The sequence below is a fragment of the Passer montanus genome, unplaced genomic scaffold (assembly GCF_014805655.1).
Source record: "Passer montanus isolate IOZ18808 unplaced genomic scaffold, ASM1480565v1 scaffold41, whole genome shotgun sequence".
NCBI lineage: Eukaryota > Metazoa > Chordata > Aves > Passeriformes > Passeridae > Passer > Passer montanus.
This window is the reverse complement of record NW_024368930.1, coordinates 6,720,968-6,744,467: the sequence shown is the minus strand read 5'-3', so window position 1 is coordinate 6,744,467 and position 23,500 is coordinate 6,720,968. Positions and strand designations below refer to the sequence as shown.

At 43.5% G+C, this 23,500-nt stretch overlaps 1 protein-coding gene across 3 annotated transcripts in view; it reads right to left on the bottom strand.

The window, feature by feature from the left end:
* The window catches only part of ZBTB46 (zinc finger and BTB domain containing 46), a 52,156-nt gene that overhangs the window by 5,498 nt on the left and 23,158 nt on the right, over window positions 1-23,500 (bottom strand). For 2 of the 3 annotated variants that reach the window (XM_039719471.1, XM_039719470.1), the window contains exons 6-10: window positions 15,020-15,301; window positions 9,023-9,195; window positions 7,816-7,867; window positions 7,434-7,724; window positions 2,597-2,772 (exon numbers count right to left, since the gene is read on the bottom strand). In XM_039719471.1, the coding sequence (XP_039575405.1) occupies window positions 2,597-2,772; window positions 7,434-7,724; window positions 7,816-7,867; window positions 9,023-9,195; window positions 15,020-15,301 (974 nt within the window). The remainder of the gene's footprint in view (window positions 1-2,596; window positions 2,773-7,433; window positions 7,725-7,815; window positions 7,868-9,022; window positions 9,196-15,019; window positions 15,302-23,500) is intronic. The other variant, XM_039719472.1, reaches the window with a different exon arrangement.

Sequence of the window (23,500 nt, the reverse complement as noted above, 5' to 3'; positions counted from 1 at the left end):
AACTGCACTATCCAATGAGCAAAAATGCATACTTTGAGAAGCACAAAACACCTGTTTAAAAGTGAAATCTGTCTCTGGCCAATTTTGCCCTGCATGGAAGACAAGGAGCTTGTCAAACCATCCACCTGCTCCTCTGCCAAAGGAAAGCAGAGCAGAGAGAACTCCCAAACTTCACCACAAGGAGCCTCACCAGGTACTTCCACTTACACATACATAGCTACATGTAAAATACATACTGATTTTATTTATATATAGAAAAGTTCAGTTGGAAGAGACCCATGACAATCTTCTAGTCCAACTGCCTGACTGCTTCAGGGCTACCCAGAATGTATTATAAATATGTATTTTTGTTTTATATATTTTTTCTTTATTCTTTTATAGATTAACACCACATGGGGACAGCACAGGCACTCGATGCACTGATCCTCAGGAGAGACTTTAGGAAGTGGTGTAGAAGCACACAAGGATCCAGTGCCAGTGGTTTGAGGTTGTTCTGAGCAGCCCAGCAGCCACCAGAGCCTCAGGTACATATCACCAGTCCCTAATCCTTTTAAACTCATTTCTTCCTTTTATGCTCACAAAAGCCTGTGGGAAAGCTTTTGCTGATTAAAGTCCTTCCTTTTATTTTAAAGCAGCTGCCTGGATGCCTGCTCCCTGCTCCTGCCTCAGCTTGGGATCACCAGCTCCCACACCTGACTGCACAGCCCTGCACTCTGGAACACCCAGCTGAGCTAAAGCTCTTTGGGAAGAGCACAAATTGACCCACTGCAGCCCCTCAGCCCTCACTACTGCAGGACACTGGCTCAGGCTCTGTGCTGCACCAGTCCCAGCCGTGTTCAAAGCCTGTGAGTGCCTCTGATGTGCTCTGGCTGCAGGTTTCCCTGCCCCAAACCAGTCCCCATCACATTCTTCTACTGCATCAAGCAAAGACATTAAATTTTATTACTTTTTTAAAAGCAGTTGGACAGGGCTGCTCAGAGTCATCCAGCAGGATCTATAGGTATCACTCACTTTCAACTCGTACAAGAGTGATTTTCAGGCATCAAAAGCTGAATAGGAGAACAGAAGGTGGTCAGGGGTGCAGAATAAGGGCTAAAAGAGCCATATAAAAAAGAAATTATAACACAGGTACTAAACCAATTTGTAATTATCACAGAATGGTTGGGGTTGGAAAGGACCTAAAAGCTGATCTAGTTCTGACCCCCTGCCATGGGCAGGGACATCTTCCACTAGAGCAGGCTGCATTTCTCTAAAAAATTCTAAAAAACTAAAATCACCTCTCTCCCTCTTTTCCAATGCTGACAGTTCAGTCAGCAGATTCAAAGTGAGCCATATTCCTGGATACAACTGAATAGAAATTAATCTTATTCCCTCTACAGCCAAATTAGTATTAAACACAGAAACAGCATTTGGCCCCCAGAACTGGACAGTGCCATTAGAAATATGATAGTCTAACTGATTACATGCCACTATTTCAAGGAAGAGAAGGGGAAATATGCTGACAACATCCTAAACTTACGGAAAAAAAAATTAAAAAGGGAAAATTCTCAGGAATAAAATGCTGGAGGCAACCAGCTGGCAGGACAAGGTGTTCCCTGCTGCAAAACCAGCACCAGATCTCAAAACCTGTGTGCTTGCAGCAGGACTGAGCCCACGCTGGGATCTGCCTCCCGACCTCCAGCACCCCAAGGGAAGAAGGAAGGGACATCTCAGGGAGCAGGCAGTGCCCAAGCAGATGGCTGGGCACTCATCCAAACAGACATGGGAGCAGTGAAGGAAGGGAAGGAGATGAGGAGGCACTGGGGAAAATTGCCACACAGGGCTCCAGGATCCCGGGGCATCGTCGGTGGTGAGCCAGGCCTGCTGCTGGAATTACTGCCTAGAAACTACCTGCTCTGCCACAACACCACCTCTACACCAAGCTTTGAGAAGCTCTTCAGGATGGCAAATAATTTCTATCCTGAAAAGAAAAATAATCAGAGTTCAGCTTAAGATTCTGTTTCTGAAGAAGCTGTGGAGAGCCAGACACCAGCCCCAGCCTTGCAGTCAGAGCCGAGGAGCCTCTTAACAAGGTGTAACAGCATCTTGGACAACAAAGCATGGCCAGAACAGAGTAGCTTTGCCTCAAGTTCTTGCTGAGCAATGTGTTTTAAAGCTTTCTGCACCAAGTCATAGAATTACAGAATTGTTAAGACTGGGAAAGGCCTCTAAGATCAAGTCCAATTGTTCCCCCAGCACTGCCAAGTCCACCATTAAATCATGTCCCCAAAAGCCACATTTACATATTTGTTAAATCCTTCCAGGGATGGTGACTCCCCTATTGTCCTGGGCAGCCTGTGCCAGGGCTGAACAACCCTTTCAGTGAAGAATTTTTTGCTAACATCCACCCAAAACCTTGGAAAGCTTCTAGCTGAGCTTGGAGAACGAGAGGAGGATGAACAGGCAGCCAGCCTCGAGGCCTTGGAAAGGCAGGGGAAAAAGATACAGGAGCAGCCTTCAGATGAACCCTGAGTGGCAAACAAAATCCTGACTTCAAGAGGTGAGCTCCTGCTCTCTTTACCCTGAGCAGAGGGCTGCTGGCCAGCAGTGCCCTTACCAAGGTGTGGCGCTTCATGTGCTCCCGGCGGGTGAACTTCTTCCCACAGATCTCGCAGGGATAGGGCCTCTCCCCCGTGTGGGACCGCATGTGTCTCTTCAGGATGCACTGGTGCATGGCAGAAAAGCTGCAGTACGGGCACTTGAACTTCTTCCTGATCACTGTGAACTCGTTGACTGCAAGAGAGAAAGCAGAACATACAGATTAATCTCAGAACACCTCAAAACAGTCTTCTTGTTGACTATTTCACTATTAAATTAGTTCACTGTGAAATCACACTCTTACCCCTTAACCATCTATATACTTTTAATCCTTGTACAGTATTACTTCCCATATATTATTACAGCTAAGAGATTGAGTACCTCCACCAGAGCAGCTTTTGAACGAGTTGACACACAAACATTTAGCAACAGCCTGTTACAGACATTGCTTGCTAAAGGGAAAATGAAGAGGGCTGTCAACCTGCTAGAGCTCTGATTTATTATAAAGGATTACCCTAAATATCAAGATCTAAAATGCTAACAGTATTACTGCTGGAAGAAGCAAGGAGCCAGGAACAGAAGTCCACAAAGGTGGCACCCAAACAGTGCCAGTGTTATTTATGGGGTGATGCAAGAAGACCATCACACACCCCAGGAGCAATTTGGTGAAGGAGAAGAGACTGAGGATGGCCCAGAGGAAACAGGAGAGTTCCAACCACCATTCTCTACATTATCCAGTGACAGTGCCACACACAAAATACAGCAGGTGAAAAAACTGACTACTGCTGCTCCCTGAGGGCACCACCCACCCACTACAAGTTTGGATGTGATTGACCATGAGATGATTTCTCCTGTTTCTCCTTCATTCTGTTGCTTCCTGTTAATGTGTTAATTTTCACATACTTTTCTTCTAATTACTGTTATTTCTCAAAGCAACATATTTACATAACAAGGAGGACGGAAAAAATAAAGCAAGTTCTGGTTAATCACTGTAACTTATGTATTTGTAAATGGCTCCTGGTAAAGGAAACAGTCTGTGGAGGAGACTTTCCTACTTTTATTTTTTTTAACAACCATAATATGAAAATTCTTTGTCTTTTATTACAGGAAAATATTTTTTTTATTTTCTCCTAGGGTTTAACACTCCCTCATCTATACACTCAGAGGCAAGGAGCCCACGTTTTCCTACAGCAGGTAGCAATTTTATCATGCAAAGCTATTTATTATAAATTCATTTCCAGTCTGATTTTGTAACCACTTGATTTTGGTGACAGGCCACACACACACACTTGTAACAACCCTGTCACTATGTGTAGACAAGGTGAGCAAGCAGTAAACTGAGCATGGGGAGTCAAGAAGGGACACAAACCCTCATTCTCCAGTCCTGCTCCACACCACACACACTGCAGAGACACAGGGAAATGCTGACTGGAGATCCTGACAGCAATCAGATCTTGGGAAAGTGCTCTAAGGAGAGAAACCCACAAAGTCCTCTATTCCTACAGCACTGGGCTGTAGCTGATCCTGCTGTTCCCTCAGTGACCAGTGCCTGCTCCCCTTTCCTGCTCACCTCTCCCTTCCCTTCAGGGCTGAGCTGCTGCAAAGCTGAAAAGGCAACACCCAACGCTGGGAGCATCAGCTGCACCCCAGCAGGCTCCTCCACCTGCTTCCAACACATCCATGGATTCCCAACAGCCTATTCCTCACTCTGTCCAAGATCCCTCATGCCTGCATTCAGCTTAAATCACTCAAAACCAATATTTTCAGCTTCTGTACTTAAAAATACTCACAGAACACTGTTTGCAGCTATAGTTTTATTGAAAACTATTTTTGCACCAAATAGCCACATATTTAGTTCTGGTATCTGCAAAAGGAAACACCTCAAAAACAGCAGCATGGTCAGAAAAAGAACTGCATATTGCAGCATTAACATTTTCACAGTCCTGTAAAATATATGCACCCACAGTACATCTATTTAATGCACAAATACCAGCTTTGGTATGAGAATCATCTTTGTCTAAATGACAATATTTTATAGCAGCATTAAGGTCCTAAGAAATCATCTTTTACATGATCATCAAGGTGATAAACAGCAGCACCATGGGTGAAGAGTCCTGGATACAGCACCAAGAAACGGAGAAAGAAATAAAAACAGTGACACAGTAAAAATCTGTGCACTTAATGCCACTAAAATATTTATGGAAATGTGTGTTTTTCAAACCAACACAATAATGGTTGGGAAAAAATCTTTGGTATTGTCATCTGAAGTAACTCCTTTCACTGAGGCTGTTAAAGGACACAGGCTCCTACATCCCTGAGAGTAAAGGAAAAGCACTAGTGATGCCTGATGGAGCTGCTCTGGAGTAACTCTGTAAACTGTCATCTAGTAAATAATCACTGAAATATTACATTCTTTGGGTGATTAGAAAGACTTCACAAACTTCAGGAGAATTCTTTTCTGCTAAATCCTCTTTATATTTAAGGTTATACATAGGAAGGTGCAATTTCACTGTCAGACTCACACCTCCCATCAGCTTCCCAGGCCATTTCCTAACAGTGAAATCCTACTCCTAACACCTGCCATACAAAAACCCAATAAAGGTCTCTCCTGTTATACCCTTCAGTTCTAACAACTTAAAAAGCCTAGTCCTGATCCTGAAGGGAAACACTGGAAATTCCCAGTGCTGAAGTCAGGAAGCACTCTGATGCACAGGCCAGGGAAAATACTAAAACCTCTATTAGAGACAGCAGAAAAAGAATTCCCTGTTGAATTAAATTCTAAAATACAAGAAAAATCAGCAAACATGAAACCTCATTAACTATTATTATATAATGAAACCTTTTAAAGTCTGCTGAAATGGCTTTTGCTGGCATCTTACTTTCCCAAGTCAGACAAATTCTTCCCTGCTGCTCCCAAATTTCGAGATAAGATTCATTGGGTTACAACTTTGTTTTCTGGCTCAGCGCTCCCCTTTCTCACTAGCTGATTATTTAAGAGCAAAATAAATCATGAGGCAATTACTCTGACATCTGTCACGAGGGAAGCTGACACTAAAAGCTGCACACATTCACAGGCAGCCGAGATCTCCCATGCCAAACATGTCAATGGGAACAAGGGAGGAAAAAATCAACCTGACTTTGCAAAAAGCATAACATCCAAACCCAAATGATTAAAGTGTACTACAGTGATTACATAGGAACTTATCCTCAGTTCTGACTGCAGCCTGCTCAAATGAAGGGTGAGAGCTAAGCCAAGCAGGGAAACTCCAGCTTCCCAGCCCTGGCGTGGCACGGAGCCGTGTCCCTGAAGCTCTGACTCCCAGCAGGACCAGGTGAGCAGAGCTCCTGCTCCTTCTCCACAAGCCCAAGGGCAGCAGGACCTGGTGGGCTCTCATTCACCTTTCCACAGGAAAGGGCTGAGGAAGAAGCTCCTCACTAAGTCCACATTGTGAACAACTAAGTATTGCTCATTTTTTGTCTCCCTGAGATGCAACAGTATAATGAGAAAGAACTTCCCTGAAGAACTCCAGAGAACATTTGTAGAAGTTGGGGTTTTTTTCTCCTCAGCTGTCTCTCACACTGAGGAAAGAAACCCCACATGCTGACAAGCTGTGCTGCACACAGAGCAGCTGGGAAGCACTGCTCTTAATTATGCTACTTTCATTTCACAGTTACCATAATCTGGTTTTGTATGTAAATATATAGCAATAGACACAGAAGTATTTAATTTTTTTAAAAAATAAGTGAATTTCATAGAACAAAACAGGAATTACAGATTTCTACCCACCAGGAACAGCCATTACTGATTCTGTATGCACACCCTAAGTTACAATTAAATTTATGTAAAGCCTCCTTCCTCTGTTTCAACACCACCACACTCAGCCTGGCTAACTTAATTACAATGTATAAACCAAAAGAGTCACAAAAATGTACAGAATCCTTGAAAACCACAGCCAAACTCCAGCAGGTTAATTTAAAAAAAGCCCTGAAAGTACTGAAATATAGTATCAGTAAAAGATGCACGCCTTGCAACAACTGTCAAGCCCAAGTAACATACCCTACTGCACATATGAACAAGCAGTATATTTTGCTCCTTTGAAAGACATAGAAAACCACTTTACAAACAACAGCCCTGTGCTTCCACGACTCCTAAGTTTCCAGTGAAAACCCCTGGAATGCCCAAATGGTCTAATGGACAGAGCACTAGAGCAGAACTCAGAACTGAATTCTATTATTAATTCTATTGCTAGCACTTTCAACAACCTGAGGGATGTTATTTTCCAGAGGAATTGGAGGAAAACATCCCCATTTCTTTTATAAAGCACTTTGAGATCAACTGATAAAGCAGTTCAAGGTAGTGTCAGAACACAGAACGAGCACTCCAATAAAACAGCTGAAGTGCCCGTTTTATGGACCCAAAAAAGTTATCTTTGCACAAAAACTGCCACAAGACTGCAGTGACACAGCATCTGGAACCAGCACAGCACCAACTGATCAGCTTTGGGGAGCCACTCTATGAAATTACACCTGTGGAACATTTATTTGCAGCACGAGAACCACGGCACAATTTGCTTTTCCTAATTCAAGGAAGCGTCTCACATACAACAACAGCAGCTACACATCCTCAGGATCCTCGCTCGGCCCTACACTGTCCAAAAGCTGCAGCCCAGGCAGGCGGGCAGAGCCCAGGTAACACATTTTCAGGTGGCTACTGAGGTTCTTCTGCGTGCCGAAGCCCTTGCCACAGCAGAGACACGCAAAGGCGCGCTCGCTCGAGTGCACGGACAGAAGGTGCCGCTTTAAGTCTGTCTTGTCACGGAACAGCTTGGCACAGCTAGGACACTGCATCTTCTTACAGTGGAAGTGGATGGTCTTCTCGTGCCGATCCATGTTGGATTTCAGAGTGAAGCTGGCGGGGCACTGGGAGCACTGGAAGCGGCCGAGCTGGCCGGCAGCGAGGCTGGGCCGGGAGCAGTCGAGCGGGAGCAGCATGGAGAAGGCGTGCTCGTGGATGTGCTCCTTCAGCTCCTCAGCACGCTGGAACACCCTCCTGCAGAAGCCACAGGTCAGCCTCTTGGCCAGGGCTGAATCCAGGGAGGTCCCATCGGAGGCGATGTCCGTGTCCTCAGATCTCAGGAAACTGGAATCTGCAACAGGACCACGGGTACACACGCACGGATCAGCCTCTTCTGGTATAAAATAACCACAGTTTAAAGATGGATTTTTCTCTCTGCTTACCTGAGTCAGAGTTATCAAACTGCCAAAGTGCCAGCAATCCATCAAAGGCAGCCTGGAAAGGAAAAGCACAGGGAAGTTAGGGCAGGCACTTACAAGAAGCTGTCCTGCAGGCAGAGCTCTGACTCCCATCGCTGCCACTGCCTTCATCCCTGCTCTAAGGGAGGCTCAGTCATTTGACCTAACAACTGAAAGTGCCTTTACAAAGCTTTCACTGCCAGAGCAGTGAACCGGGCCTTTATCTTGCCTCAAAACACCTTATCATTTGGTGTTTTGAAGACAGTAATCAACATCCCTGTTTAAGTCTTGGATAACTACTCAATTTCCAGTCTCACTAAACATCCGTGGCTCCCACTCAGGCCAGTGGGAAGTGCTGGACTGGATATTCTTAGTTGATACAACAGAACTGGAAAATTCTCCCTTAGCCCTCCACAGGTACTCTTCCTTTCCACACAGAAAAGCCTGTAGAACACAAACACCTTCTGCACAGCTCCCCTTCTGCAATGCCCTCTGGCACTGCTGATCCAAATTCTAAATAAAAGCTGATTTTATCTTTTTTTTCCTTATAAATCCTTTGCGATATGCCAGCCTGTGGCAGATGGCAGCCCTGTATGAGGCAGAGGCCTGCTGCAGCCCCGGCAGGTCTGTGCAGACCAGCTCACTTTGCTCTATGGGGATGGCAAAGCAAAATCTGTTTTCCACCCATTTGTTTAATAGAGTACCATTCAAAAATATTAAGAACAAGAAATGCTGCAGAAAGCTATGGATTTTAGGTCAAACTTCGGACTTCTGTAACAGAGAGAGCCAGCCCACTTCTATCTGAACTCAGACAGCAGAAACCCAAATGCACAACAACAGAAGTGAGCAATGGGTACCTGAGGTCTCATGCCATTGTTACATGCTAGTGTGCAATGTCGTGCAAATGAAGGGATTCACAGTAAAAAGGGCATTCATCTTTTAAAAACCCCAGAGGTTTTTGAACAGAAATTCTGTTGAGGTAACACAGAAAGACTAAAATTGGGACAGCACCAGTCCTGACCCTCAATAGACTTCTAGTTTTAAAACAACCTGTATTTTTTTCAAAAAAGCTCACAGACTAAAGTATAAGGTATTAGATCTTTCAAAATACTAACCGGGGAGGATTTGATCAAACAGACACCTTTGCATTTAAAATTCTTTGTATTTCTCCCTTTCCCCCCCTCAATCTTACCTGGGTTGAGGAAGGCACCTCTCCTTTTATCCCAGTTTCTGGTGACATTTCACCAGAAGAGCAGATCCTGGTGGGGCTCTGAGTGGCAAGGTGTGCTGAAGGCAGCGGGGGAGATGGTGCTTCCACTTTGCCATCACTTTCACCCCTTGAAGGATTCGAGCTGGTGCCAGGCCCTGGGGAACACAGGAAACGAATCTCACCCACGTGAACGAGCACCAGCTGGCGGCTTTAAAAACGGCCTCGCAAAGGCAGCGCCCCAGCACTCGCAGCTCATCTTCTGTCAGTGGCAGGGAATGCAGCACAGGGATGCCAGGCTTTTGGTCTTTCTGGTTGATGGGTTGGTGTTTTGTTTTTAAAACCAGCCTCCCCACCCAAATGTCTGTGTGTGCTGGAGTGACGTTGCAGGGCTCGCTCACTACAGAGTCCGTCGGGAGAAAGAAGCACAGTGCAGCACAAATATCCACATTTCTCTTGGAGAAGCACCATTCTGAACACATATACTTCCACCTTTAAGGAAACTTCAAACTTCATTCCACTAATTTCCTTGAAAGTTTATGTCACAGGTTCAGATCTCGAGATCTGTCCATGGTGGTTTATTTAATATTGGACTGTCAGTACTTGATCTCAAAGTGCTTTACAAAAGATGGAAAAAAGGATTCCTGTCACTCTCTATTTAGCAAGAATGGAGGTTCAAATATTTGTACAAATCTGTTCGATTACACCTGACAGTCATTACAGTCTAAAAATCTCCCATAATTCAAAAGGAAAACATGATATGTCCGGCCCTCACCTACACTGCAGCAACAGCCAAATGGAAAACAATATTCCAGACACTGCCCTGAGGATCAATGACAAAGCTAAATACAAATAAAGACTGTGTCATCAATATCACTGTACATTATAAATTATTGTACAAACTTTAGCACGTGCCTTGACTGAATATGGGAATGACATACTGAGCACGTTGCTCTTCGTGAAATGCAAGACGGCAAAACCAGAAGCAAATATGGCATAAAATAAACAAATTCACATTCAAAGCACTCTATGCCCTAAAGGCTTTTTCATTTCCAGCAGAAAAGAGTCTGATGGAAACCTTCAGGGATATTAAAAAACCCCACTTTTTAAATGCAGCTACAAATAACAAGTCACAGTTTACACTGTGTCCGAATACAATGCGCTGTGATCTGGGTGACAACAAAGCACTCAAGTAAAACCACACCAAGGTTTCAAAATGTGAACAATCCCAAACCTTACTTTTTTATCAGCTATCAAAGGAAATTCTGCTCTTGTGCCACAAGCTGGATGTTTGATTTGCTTTCCTCTGCTTTGATGGCAGACTGATATCTTTCCCAAGTGAGTTGACGCTGTTCAGCTGGGATAACAATGCTCCCAGCTTTCCTTCAGGTGCTGCTCATCTGTTGCTGTTGTCATTTTAAAGCAGGACAACAAAATGCCAGAAACTCAAGATAGGAAAAATTCACAGGAAAAAATGAATTTATCAGTATTTCCTGTTAGAAACTGTTACCAGGAATCCAGCTCTACAGGTCGATAGCAGAATTCCTGCCTAGACAGACACAGGTTCTTTTTTTTTACCCCTGAACATCCCAAACCGATTCAAACTGCCCCAAAGGCATCTCTGGGTTACAATTCTTTGAACTAATGGTATTTTAGCACACAGTAAAAATAAACCAGTGGGGCCTGGCTTGATGAATTCTTTATTAGTACCTTCCCAGAGTTTCACAGGTTCCAAAAAACCCTCTGCACTTAAAGCAAAAACTAAGGCTAATGAACAAGCAATGAAATAAAGCACAGAGAAGCAATAAACTATCATCCAAGGTATACAAATACACAAAAATGCACAACACAACAAAGGTGAGTTTTCAAACAATAATCAGTATTTATTTGGTTTCAACAACTGCAAGTAACACAAGAAGAGAGAAACCCATCAATGAGCCACACTTTATAAGCAAGAACACAGATTTATGTCCATTCTGACTTGTACTGTGAGAAACATTTTTCCCTCCTAAACTTGTACTAAAATTAATTTTAAGCAAAAGTATTTTAACTTCTAAATCAGAAATCAAAAACATTTTCCTTCAGTCAGCTCTGCACACAGAAAATGAAGCAGGGGTTTAGCAATATTTGTATGAATATAGAAGTCTTGTGACAGCTGGACAGTAAAGGATTGTGGAAAAGAGAAAGGCAAAGTTATTATATCTCATTTAACATTGCATCCATTCTCCCCTAAATCTTCTTTTACCATGTATGAAAATTCCACACCAAACTGAATACTTTTAACTTCTTCCTGGGAAAGTTGACCACTGTGTAAAATGTATTTCTTAACATTCAGTGCAAGGATAAATTATTGGCTCCAATAAACCACTAACTAAAAATAACCTATTAGCTGGTTTGCCCAAAAGAAAAGGGCTCTGTGTACCACGTAATCACTTGGACTGGAAGCTTCATAGGAATTGCTTCTATAAACAGTTTCAGATGCCACAGGGTAAACAGGAAAAGCCAAACTTAGACATATAAAAAAGCCTTCAAATGTGCTATTCTGAAATGTGGAAGTCACCCTTTAAGGGAGTCAATCTGAAAGTTTTCTTTTTTTTTTTTAATGAAAAAACAAGGAGGCAAACTAACCACCTTATTTTCTGATGAAAATTAAAATTCTCTTTCTCTTGATTATACTTGGCAAAACCATCTCAAAACATTCAGCTGAAGCCTTTGAGACTTCTGGCCCTGTGATGTAACCATGTGGAACAATGCTACCAAAGTTCAGGCTCATAAATGAAATCAGACACGTTATTAAACCAAGGAGCTCTGCAGAGCAGCTCTGCTGGATTGGAGTGGAAATCACAGAACAACCACCTGCTTTTGGAGACAAACCAGGAAAACATGGCAAGATAGGAAAACTCTCCTGATGTCTTATCTGCAAGGATCCCCAGCAACAACCCAAGCAGGTTCAGTAACCAACAGCTCCCCAGACAGCCTCGGTGCTACCCATGAGTAACTCACACATTTTTTTCTGCAAAACCTGCATGTTCCAGGTTTCTGAGCAGCATATGAACAACGTCAATCTTGATCACACATCATGAACATCAAACTCTCAGAGCCCTTCAGCTGCAGGTTATCTGGCAACTGTGCTACCCAAATGGCAAGATATGTAAGTTTTCCCTTCTGATTTTAAATGAGTTTGAACTGGTTAACTTCAGAAATTCACCATAGTGATACAACACCCCCACACACACATTCCGGGCTTCATTTTCCACCAGCAGAATGTCAGGTTCATACCTCATATGATCATATAATGAATTAGTTAAAAAGAACACATGGTAAAATGAAAACCTTGGGACATCCTCTAATTTCTAAAACAGGAAGAATTATGTGGAAGAGCAAGTGAAAACTTTTAATGTGTGCAGCAACTTGGAGAGTAATATCCCCTTTAGAAATAGCTCATCCAAATTTTAAACACGTTTAACATCCTCTTTGCATCTGTCCACCTCCATTAAGTCTTTTTTCCTCCAGAAAAAAACAAAACAAAACAAAACCTGAATACTGCTCCTTCAGGCACTTATGTACTGCAGTGCTTTGTAAGAGAAGATAATCCAGTGATAGCAGCCAAGATAAAAAAACACTTCACTTCTTTACAGTCAGAGAGACTGATCACTTATAATCCCTCAAATTAGTGCATTTCTTTACAAATCAAGACAGATGAAAACTGCTGGGTTTGGTTGTCTTCTTAAATTCGGGCTTTTTCACTGTGCTCCTACCTACTCCCTCCTCCTTTTTTTTTTTTTTTAAATATAACCCAGGAATTAAAATGACTCAACATCCTCAAATTGTTTTTGAAGAAAAATGTCAAAAACACCTACAAAGCCAGCACCAACCTAGACTGTGCTTTTACATCCCCACAATCTTCCTACCACTTGCTTCACTGTCATTTAATACACTGAAAATTCTCATCAAACTTGATGTCCTGTTGTATTCAGTAATGACCACTTAAAAGAGAATTTTATATCACAAGATCTTTTTCAAGTGATTAAAATAAATTGATACCTGTGAATCTGAATAAGATGAAAGAAAAATATGTCTCTTAACTCCTGGCTTCTATAAAAATCCTCTTACCAGGCCACAGCCACATCCCTGACTGCTGTGAGAGCTACAGACCAAGCAGGAAATGTTCCTTTTGACTTGGGCATTTCACTTTGCTTCCATAAAATGAGATAATTGAAGCTCAGCTGAATTAAGTCCAAGTAATAGTGAGAAGACTGGAAAATAAGGACCTCAAATACAGGCTGGACAGGATCTCCAGGCCCTGGCACCCCTCAGTGAGATATCATTTTCTGAAATGTATCAAGCTTTATTTTAAACCCAGCTGTCTCCTGCCTGCACCATGCCCATCCTCAAGCTCTGTTCTCAGGTGGTTGGGCAATCTCTAATTTTTAACTTGGATTTATGACTGCTTCATACACATTTATCTTTACGTCAAGTGGCGCTTCAGTTCTTAAGTATAACCTAAAATCCTCCAACAAGGAGAAGGATGATGGATAGAGGGCAGCCCCGTCATTATTCCAATTTATCAAGACAGAAGATGAAATTGCTGATTTCACCTGTCAGGAGCCACAGACCCGAAGCCGTGGTGCATCCATCACCCGTGGCCACGCGCCCACCCAGGCTCCCAGCCCTCCCTGTGCCAGCTCAGGGCACCCTGCCACTGAACTGAGCCACAGCTGTGCTGCTCCACTGCAACGGAGGCATTTTCAACCCTGGAGCTCAATCTGAACTGTCTAAATCTGATTTAACTGGAGATCCTTCGGGAAGTGAGTTACTGCGAAAGAAACCAGAACACTGCACCAGCCATTCCCCACAAATATTGAAGCTACAGAATAAGGTACAGAAACTTCAAGGTTTTTGGGTTTTTTAAAAAAGAATCCCATTGTTCAGACACAAGAAGTGAAAAGAGACACTAAGTCTGACACTGCATTGTGCAATTGTTTCCCTTTGTCACCAAGTCCAGGGATCAGCTGGCCACTTGGATGGGGCTTGGAGCACCCTGGTCTAGTGGAAAGTGTCCCTGCCCATGGCAAGGGGCTGGAAAAAGATGATCTTCAAAGTCCCTTCCAACCCAAAGCATTCTGGGATTCTGTGATTAAAGTTATCTATCTTTACCCATTGAGAAAACCAAAAGAAAATAAAATAATAGATATCCTAAGTGACCTTTCATTCTATTTACTTGGTCAGTTTTCTCACCATAGATAAAGATAAACCTTTTCTTCTGGAAATTAACATGTAGTACTCAGAAAACTGTTGCTTGCTGTATTCTATTCCACAAATGATGTATCTTACAGTATTAATAAAATACAGCATTAGAAATTTCTTTATGCATTAGAGAATCAGGCTGGAATGAAGAAAACACAAAAATATGCTGAAAAATCAGCTGTCCACACCTAATGGTTCACATCAGCTGTCTCCAACAGATCACCCATAAAAAACCATTAATTTCCAGGTGCAAGTATAACAAAATCAATAGCTGCTCACTACTTACAGGTCTAAAATTAAACTGCAAGAAGTAAAGATCATGCAATCTACAACACCTCAATTGTTCCCACAGACACAGGAGCAACCTTCAAGCTGTTCAACATCAATCAAGTTTGGATTCAAAACCTTTCCCATAATGACTCAAATACTTTGTATTTTGTTTGTCAGTACCACTGTGTGAGATGAGAGAAACAGAAATTTGCGGGCAAGCACTACAGGCTGGATATTTTCTTCTATGACTTCAGCAGTTAACAACAAAGTTGGATCAATATCAGACAAAACTTTCCATATTTTATGGGAAGTGGGATTAAGCAGGACTTAAACCTGGATATAAACACACCAGCAGCAACAAACCAGGCGGCAACCTGCATTTTCTTCTCAATAAAGATCTCCCTTAAAGCATCACTAAAAAAATTTTTACAAAATATAGAAAAAACCAGAAGAAGGCCAACTTACGGGAGAGCGAGTGCGTGCCTTTGGGGAGGTACTCGAAGAGCAGCGAGCTGTCCTCGCTCAGCATGTCGGCTTTCAGCGACAGCAAGCTGTTCTTACTCATCAGAGCGGCGCGCAGGTTGGCGACCGTGGCAGCCTGGAGCGCGTCCTCCTTGTCCGGGGTCAGGGGCTGCTGGATGTAGCTGGCCTCCCCTCCCAGCAGCGCTTCCTCCACGTTGCTGAAGGGCTCGGGCCGCTCCACCCGGCTGTCCGAGCTGCTGGGCTCCGTCCCGGCCGCATCGGCGCCTGCAGCGGGGAGAGGCTGTCAGAGACACGGGGAACGGCCCGGAGCAGGGCCGGCCTGCGAGCGGAGCCAGGGCCGCAGCAAGGCTCGCCTGGGCTTTGCTTTCCGCGAGGGAGTGCTGCCCTCACCCCCTTTTCCTGCTCTTACTCCCCTCATCCTGCTTTCCCTGCCCTCACCCCCTTTTCCTGCCCTCACCCCCTTTTCCCGCTTTCATCCCCTTTTCCTGCCCTCAACCCCTTTTCCTGCCCTCAACCCCATTTATTTCCCTGCTCTCACTCCCCTTTCCCTGCTCCCACCCCCTTTTCCCCTCCCCCTCTTTTTCCGCTCTCACCCCCCTTTCCCTGCTTTCATCCCCTTTTCCTGCCCTCATCCCCCCTTTTTCCTGCTCTCACCCCCCTTTTTCCTGCCCTCACCTCCTTTTCCTACTCATATTCCCCTTTTCCTGCCCTCAGCCCCCTTTCCCTGCCCCACAGCTGGGAGTTCTGTTTTTCCAGCCCCGTCCCTCCTGCCCCACCACCTGGGCTTCAGGCCGGTACCACACGCTAAGAAGGCAGGGCAGAGGATGTGTATTCTACCCACAACCTGGATAAGAATATTTATTTACCTTAAACTAAGATTTCAGGATAGTTTGCTAGTACTGAAATTACATTCAAAGGTTTGTGTTTTCTCCCTAATTTTGCACTCCAGTTAGCCCAAATTTTCACTCTTTGTTTCTTCCCCATGATGAAGGTTTTGAGAAAACCAGTAATAAACAGCCTCTAATAGTGGGGTGCTGAGTATAAACCCCTTAGGGTCACTTCTCTGAAAAATACACAGCAACCATTGGTTCCCAGCATGTATCACAGGGTGGGTTTTATACAGAAGTGTTACAGTTTAAAAAAAACCAAACAAACGGATCAGGCACTTTACAACAAAGAAACTGTAACCACAAATAAACTGTATAAAAATATAACATATTAGTAACAAATATATCAATTACTGAACCCAAACAAAACCAAAAAAGCTATGATAAAGTAAACTCCTCCCTGCAAAAACACTGTTTATTTTTGTATTTTTGGGGAGCTCTAATTGAAAAGCCTCCTTTGTTTGAACTTTGACTCTCTTATCAGCTTAAATAATTTATGTATTTTTGTGTAAAGGAAAATGACTCTGAGACTCCTCTCTATTCTTCACATGAAACAACAAAAATTACACACAAAAAGGGTTGTTAGCCCATTTAAAAGTGCATAAAACAAATTGCAATTACCTACTCCACAATCTGCAGCAGCAAACACAGCTGACACACTCAAAGCCCAGCTGAGCACCTGGCAAACGGAGCTGAAGCTTCCCAACAAACTTATGCCTTTGTGGCATTTCTCCTATCAGGGAGAGGGGAAAAATCTATATCCAAAGAGAAGGCACAGATAATGAGCTATCAGATGGAGAAAGAAGCTGTTTTGCAGATCCTGAATATTTTATTTCCTCCTAGTTTAAAAGAGATTTAAATCTACTTAATGCAAGAGGGAACTATTAGACTCGAACCAGTGGTAGGACACTTACAAAATTTATACCTGCTGCTTCCATAAATTCACTTTGCACACTTCAGGGCAAGGAATTCAGGTGCTGTCCACACACAGCACTGCAATAAACTCACTCTTGTACAGAAGCACAGAAGGGAGGAGGCACTGGGACAAACCAGCCCTTGGTTTCCACCACTTCAAACCAGGGCAAGGCATTAATCTGCAGAGCCTTATTAAAAAATGCTAATGAGGACACTGGTACCGTGCCCACCTCCTGTAACCTGGAAAACAGCTGAAGGAAGATCATTATTTTTATCTCCATTTCACAGGTGGTGGCTGCCAGACAAAGACGTGGGGACTCGCTCAAGGTGCCCAGCCTGTGGAGCCAGGAGCAGCCAGCAAATTTCCCAGTCCCAGCTCAGGGCAGATCAGATTCCAGAACATGTTCAGATTGGTTTTACTAAGCTGCGCTGTTCTGCCAGTACATCCTACTGCTAAAGTTGTTCCTTTAAAAAAAACAAACAGCCTCAAAGCAAACACTAAGGAAAAAGCAATCCTAGGCAGAGTGCTCCCACACCCCGGAGATGTAGGGAATGCCCACGGCTGGGGGCTACAAACACAGCAGGAAGTTCATAAATGTGAACTACCAGAGATGCTCTCTATTTAAAACAAACCATTTTCCCCCCTCCATCTGTGTTTTGCTTGTATAATTTCATATTATCAGATTTATTAAATCTTAGCCAAGCAGAAGAATTCGAATGCTTTGAATTTTTATGTATTTTGTCATCCCTCTGTTAGTGGCTCACAGGATATCCACTTTTCTAGATGATAATGAAGGTTTTTAAAAAACAAGCCAGCATGCCTACATAAAGGAAAACTACAAGACAGTAAAAACCAGCAGCTGTTACAAAAGGTGTTGAAGGAAGCAAATGAAACTTTAGCCCATTAAACTGGTAAGGTAACAGAGCTTCATCACATCAAAGGCACAATAATACCACTGTCCCACTGCCTACATGGAGAATCACAGCACATAACTCAGGCCAGAAAGAGTGTTTGCCCACAAAACTGCATTCCCAAATAACCAGGCAGGCAGGGAACCACCTTGTGCTTTCTGCACTCCTTTTCAGAGCCTGTTACAGCTGCTGATTGACAGTTGCCAGAATTGGCTGCTGCCCGCTGCACATAAACACTAATTGCTAAAACACACGCAGATTAATTGTAACCACAACAAGACATTAAATGTTCCTCAAAAGCCAAGATTACAGACAGACAGTGAAATAGATGCTTCAGAGCTTCCAGTATTTATAGTTGATGTAATCTAATCAAACACACATTATGGCAAAATAAATATCCACTTAGTCACATAAGTACTAAAATACTCTCAGCACACCAAAACCCAAAAAATGCACCAAGTTCCTCTCCACAGCGCTTCCAAAACCACTTCTCTTTTCTCTAGAATGCAGCTCCTTTTAACAAGATTCAGCCAAAGAATTGTATGAATCGAAAGCATCCGTCACTTCCCAGTAATCCAAACTGTTTACTACAGCGCCTCAGCCCCAGTAAACCAGGCTTTAGTCAATGAGCTTCTATTCTGCAATTATTCACTGCCACGGGCCCAGAGCTCCATCCCAGCCTTCCAGAGCTCGATTTTCACCCTGCTGGGACAGCCCCTGCGACTGCAGGGCTCCACACGCAGGAAATCCCGAGCTAAACACGGGATTAATGCTGCTCGGAAACTGAGCTCATTAGTCTCTTTAGCAAATCATTATTTTGCAGTTATTCTATTGCACCAGCCTACTTTCCAAAACACAGAAGCTTTAGAAAAGCTTTCTTGAATTTGTTGACTTGGGTGAATATTTTATTGTTAGCTTTTATTCTCAAATAAAACACAGAGCTTATTTTTTGACGGTTTTGGCAACAGTACTTCCATGCAATTCTGAAAACGACAGTAAAGCTCTTACCTACACATGAAGCATCACCTAACAGGGTACAAGGACTGCAAGCACCTTCTCACAGAGGTCACCCATCCCAGCTGAGCTCAAAACACACTTCATTCCCAGCCACACAGACCAGGCAGGCTTTAACAGATCCATGAAGAGGAATAAACCTCACACCAGGACAACAGGAGCAGTAAAATATTCCCAACACAACCAGGGTGGCTACTGTGTGAGCTCTGGAAGTCCTGTAGACCCAGCTCCTGTCACAAACCCAGGAATGGGAAAAGCAAGTTGCACTAGTCACAAGAAATCAAGCACTACAGACATCTGGCAGCCCCTTGGGAAGGGCTATGGCACAAATCAAAGTAATGCAACGTACTAAAAGTATCCAAATGATAATGTGATAATTTATTTTCAAAGATCTAGGAAGAAGCTGACAGTAAAAAGCATTAAACATAGTCCAACAACTGAACAAAACACACATGCCTTCCCAGAAAGAGCAAGGAAAGGCTCCATTTTAAAGACTCCATTTAGTACCTTAATTAATTACTTTAATACACAAACCAATTTTTTCTCTTGTATTTCTTCTCCCTGCTTTTGTAATTTTTTCTCACTACAGCTTAAACTCAGCTGTTACCAAAGTACCTCCTCAGCGTCTGCTTCTCTCACACCACTTATTTCTTGTTGGTACTGTGTTTTACCTTCTCCGTAAACCCCCAGTGGGGTTTCCCAGACTCCCAATGCTATTATTCTCTTTCATAGTTCTTTTTTTTTAATTATTTTTCCCCTTTTCATCTTTTATTCCTGCTCTCTCATGTAGACAGTTGAACACCTAGAAATCAGTAGCTGAAGAACTAAACCCATGAGAAGGGAGAAAGGAGTGAATAAAAGCCATACAAGGTTGCATCTGCTGCTGGAAAACCCAAAGCAGAAACGAGCTTTATCCCCAAGAACTAAAGGCAACGTTTTGCAAGGTCGCTCTCTCTCAGTATTGCTCTTTTCATTACAGTTTTGAGGTAAGAGGGGATCAGAAATCTGTCATCCTCTCCTCCCAGCCCCGTTCAGAGCGGCAGGAGCACAAAGCAGGGATGTGGTGGCCCCAGTCCCGGGGCTGTGTGACAGAGGTGACCCCCAGCAGTGAGGGGGGCCAGCCACAGGCACAGGAGCCCTTCAAAGGAGGGCAACGGTGCCTCACCTACCATTTACAGAGCTTTAAAGCAGCTCCTGTGTGTTTCTCCACCTGCCTGGCAAATTTCAGGAATCTTTGAGGAGCCCTCCCAAGCTCACTGGAACGCTGGGGTGTTTCATGAGCCATCCCTCCAGCACACCTTCCTCAGCTGGAGGTCTCACCCCTCAGCACCTGGAGTAAACTCTGCAAGTCCCACAGCCCCCAAAGACAATTCAATTCAAAGGCAATTCAAACCACCTGCCACAAAAAGTTCCTGAGCCCTTCCTATAGCTCAGCCCACCTGCAGGAGGCAATTTGGCAGAATCAGGGTGGAAAGGTGAACTGAAGGGAAAACACCTCTGGGTACAGGAATGCTGCTGCCAGCAAGGCAAGAACCCAGGAAAGTCCAGTCTGGAGAGAGGAGCAGCTGGACCTAATCTGAAGCAGCATCACCATCAGACAGGGGAGTGAGAAGTCATCCTGACCTAGGGCAGCATCACTTCTCTGTCACCTGGAGTCATCTTTAAGAACTGTAGAATAAATTAGGTTGAAAGTGACTTCAGAGCTATTTTAGAGTAAGATTCCAGTGGCTTGTACAGCCCAGTTGTGAATATCAGCACGGAAGACAGAGTACAACTTCCCCAGGTCCTTCCTCCACCTTTTGACCACTTTGTGAAGAATCTCCTCCTTTCACCCTGTGAGAATCTCCCTCCCTGTAACTCACATCCATTAGCTCTCATCCTTTCTCAGCCCACATCTGAGAAGGGTCTGGCCCTGGATAATCCACCTACCCCACTTCTCCAAGATTTTAAACCAAGCTGTCTCAGCCTCTCCTCACACACACCATCCTGATGGCCTCAGCTGCTCCTGCTCAAGCTTGTCAAAGTCTTTCTTGGCCTGGAGATGCCCAGAGTGGATCCTGCACTCCAAATGCTGTTCCTAAGGCAGGCAGCCAGCCTTCCCTGGCTGCGAGGGTACACAGGCTCCTCTTCAGCTCCTTACTCACCAGAAGACATTTTCTGCAAAGCTGCTTTCTCTCTCCTTGGCTGCCAACCCAGACTGCTGCACGGGGTTATCCTGTGCCCCACGCAGGACTTCACACTTGTCTTGGAATTCCTGCTGTGCCTGGCACAGCTGCCTTGCAGCCAATCCTCCCTCCCAGGCTGTGCCATCCAACACCCACCACACAAGTTGGTAATGAACAAAGCCAACAGCATCAGGCCTGGGACCAGCCTGGGATGGATGTGGGCATCACACTTCCTGGGGCAGATGTTTTGGATCTCCTGCACACAGCTGGATAATTTTTAGTGTGATGGAGAACATATTTTTTTTTTCTGTTTACAAGCAGAAAGGGAAGAGGTCTCAGCATCAGCAACTTCTCCCATCCCAAATTACTGCACCCTCCCCTGCTACTCCCTCAGTAGCACAAAGACCACATGAATAGTTGTGATTGAACTTGAGATGGGAACTAATGTTAAAAATAAATTTATTTATTTATTTAAAAAGTTATATTTAAATGCAGATCAGTTCCCCTCTCTGGTTCTCTAGATGGTCACACAGAGATTTTCACCGGAACAACTGCAGGAGAGCGTGGGGGTGCAATTCAGTACCAAAGGAAAGTGGGAGCCACTTAAACTCAGCTTTTGTTTCAGGTTCACTGACAAAATGTGACCCAAAAAAACTTAGGTGAAATAAAAGACTTAATTTTCTGAGGTTCTTCAACCTATCTGGGTCAAGTATCTGCCTGACAGTTGATTTTATCTAGAATTCCAGGGATGATGTTCCTTGTGTAAGTTTAGGAAGGTTTGGCTTGATCTCCTTCAGTACAAAAGGCAATTAATTTTTAAACTCTCAGGGAAAATAAAAAAGAAAAAATAGCTTTCATTTCATAGTGTGGTTTTTGATTGGGAATTTAAAAAAAAAAAAAAAAGAGCACACAGGCTGGCAGAAAAATGACAATCTTTTACCAGCTGCTAAAAATATCCTTGAAGTTTGTATTTCAGTTCCCTCCTCCTTTCTAACAGAAATCTTCCAAAAGATGTTTCACAACTCACTATTTGTTAAGCAAAACCCAGCATTCTCACCCACTGCAATATTTACATGGGGAAGTGATGCCATGAGCTATATTGGTTTGATTTGCACTATTTTACAACCATAACAGCAGACATGTGGATACAATAAATGTGCACAGCATTCAGAATCAGCTCCAATTTCCTCAAGCAGGAAACAATCAAGCAAACATAGATATTTAACCACAACACATATGATCATTAAAAACTGCCTTTATGTTGAAGGCTGTAAGATATCTTAAGTGAATCCTTATGGAATCAAAAACTTGGTCTCCTTTGGGCTTTCCCAACCCTCTTCTTTCAGGTTTGAGCCCTACTACAGCTTCTCCACTACGACTCAAAGCAGGGTGACCTGGGACTGTCAGGATTTGAGTTCTGAAAAACACTGTCCTGCAGGAAAGTGCCAATTTCCAACACTGCTCCTGTTTCTGGAGGGCTCAGGAGGAGCCCATGCCAGCTGAGGAAAATACAATTTTCCAGCCTACCGCCATAGGATGTTCACTCTCTGTGTTTCACCAACAGAAACATTCTCCTCATCAGCTCTAGAACACTACTGCTAAAATAAACCAACCTTGTTCTACACAAATATGACCTGGTTTTATGTTGCTATTCCTGCAGCATATTCCAAGCACAAGTGTATCCCCATCTTTGTTTTCCTCAAAACAGTAATCAGTGTACAAATAACTGGAAAATTCCCTCCACTCCTCCAGGTACCTGGAAACAAATAATCAGTTTTCATCTCTTTCCCGTAATATTTGTTTTTCTACCATTGAATCAAGTTCTGCAGACACTTTCCTGTGGTCAGCAGAAGGAGCTCCTGGCCCAAACCCTGCTGCTTGTTGCTGCTCCCCCACCTCCTGTCAGTGACCTCAACTGTTCCTTGGGCCACAGAGCAAACCTGGCCCATGCTGATCTTCCTAAAAAACACAGAACAAATCCAAAAAAGAGAAAAATGACTAAACTAGGTGAGTTAATTGTTTTAAAACCTATTCTAAAGTGGGATTATACAGTATCCTTGCAGGAGCAGGAATGACTGGGCAGCTCAGAAATACCTTAAGCCACTCTTGTTTCTCCAAAATATGCAGAGAATTGTAGAGTAACTTGAGACTATCACTTTAACTGCAAGCTTAACCTCTTTTTCCAAGTCTCTTAATACAGACAATAAAAGGAGTGACTCTACTCCCTGCTGCTCCTCAGGACAGAGGCAGACACAAACATGAAGGGACAGAAATAAAACATTCAAGTACCTCATTAAATATGAATATTAGCACTCGTGATATGACAGAATGCTGAGTTATAAACTCTGAAAATCCTCAGAACAAATATTTACCTTTTGAAACAAGTGCCTTGAAAAAAAAAAAGAAAAAAAAGAGAGAATAAAAAATTAATCAGAGACCAGTACAGAAAAGCTTGTGTTTGATTCCCAGGCACTGCATCTTAAGAATTAATTCATACTACATTTTAATGCAAAAGCAGCACTGCAAATAAGGAAATTAAAGCCTTGAACAGGACTGATTGCAAAGTAGGA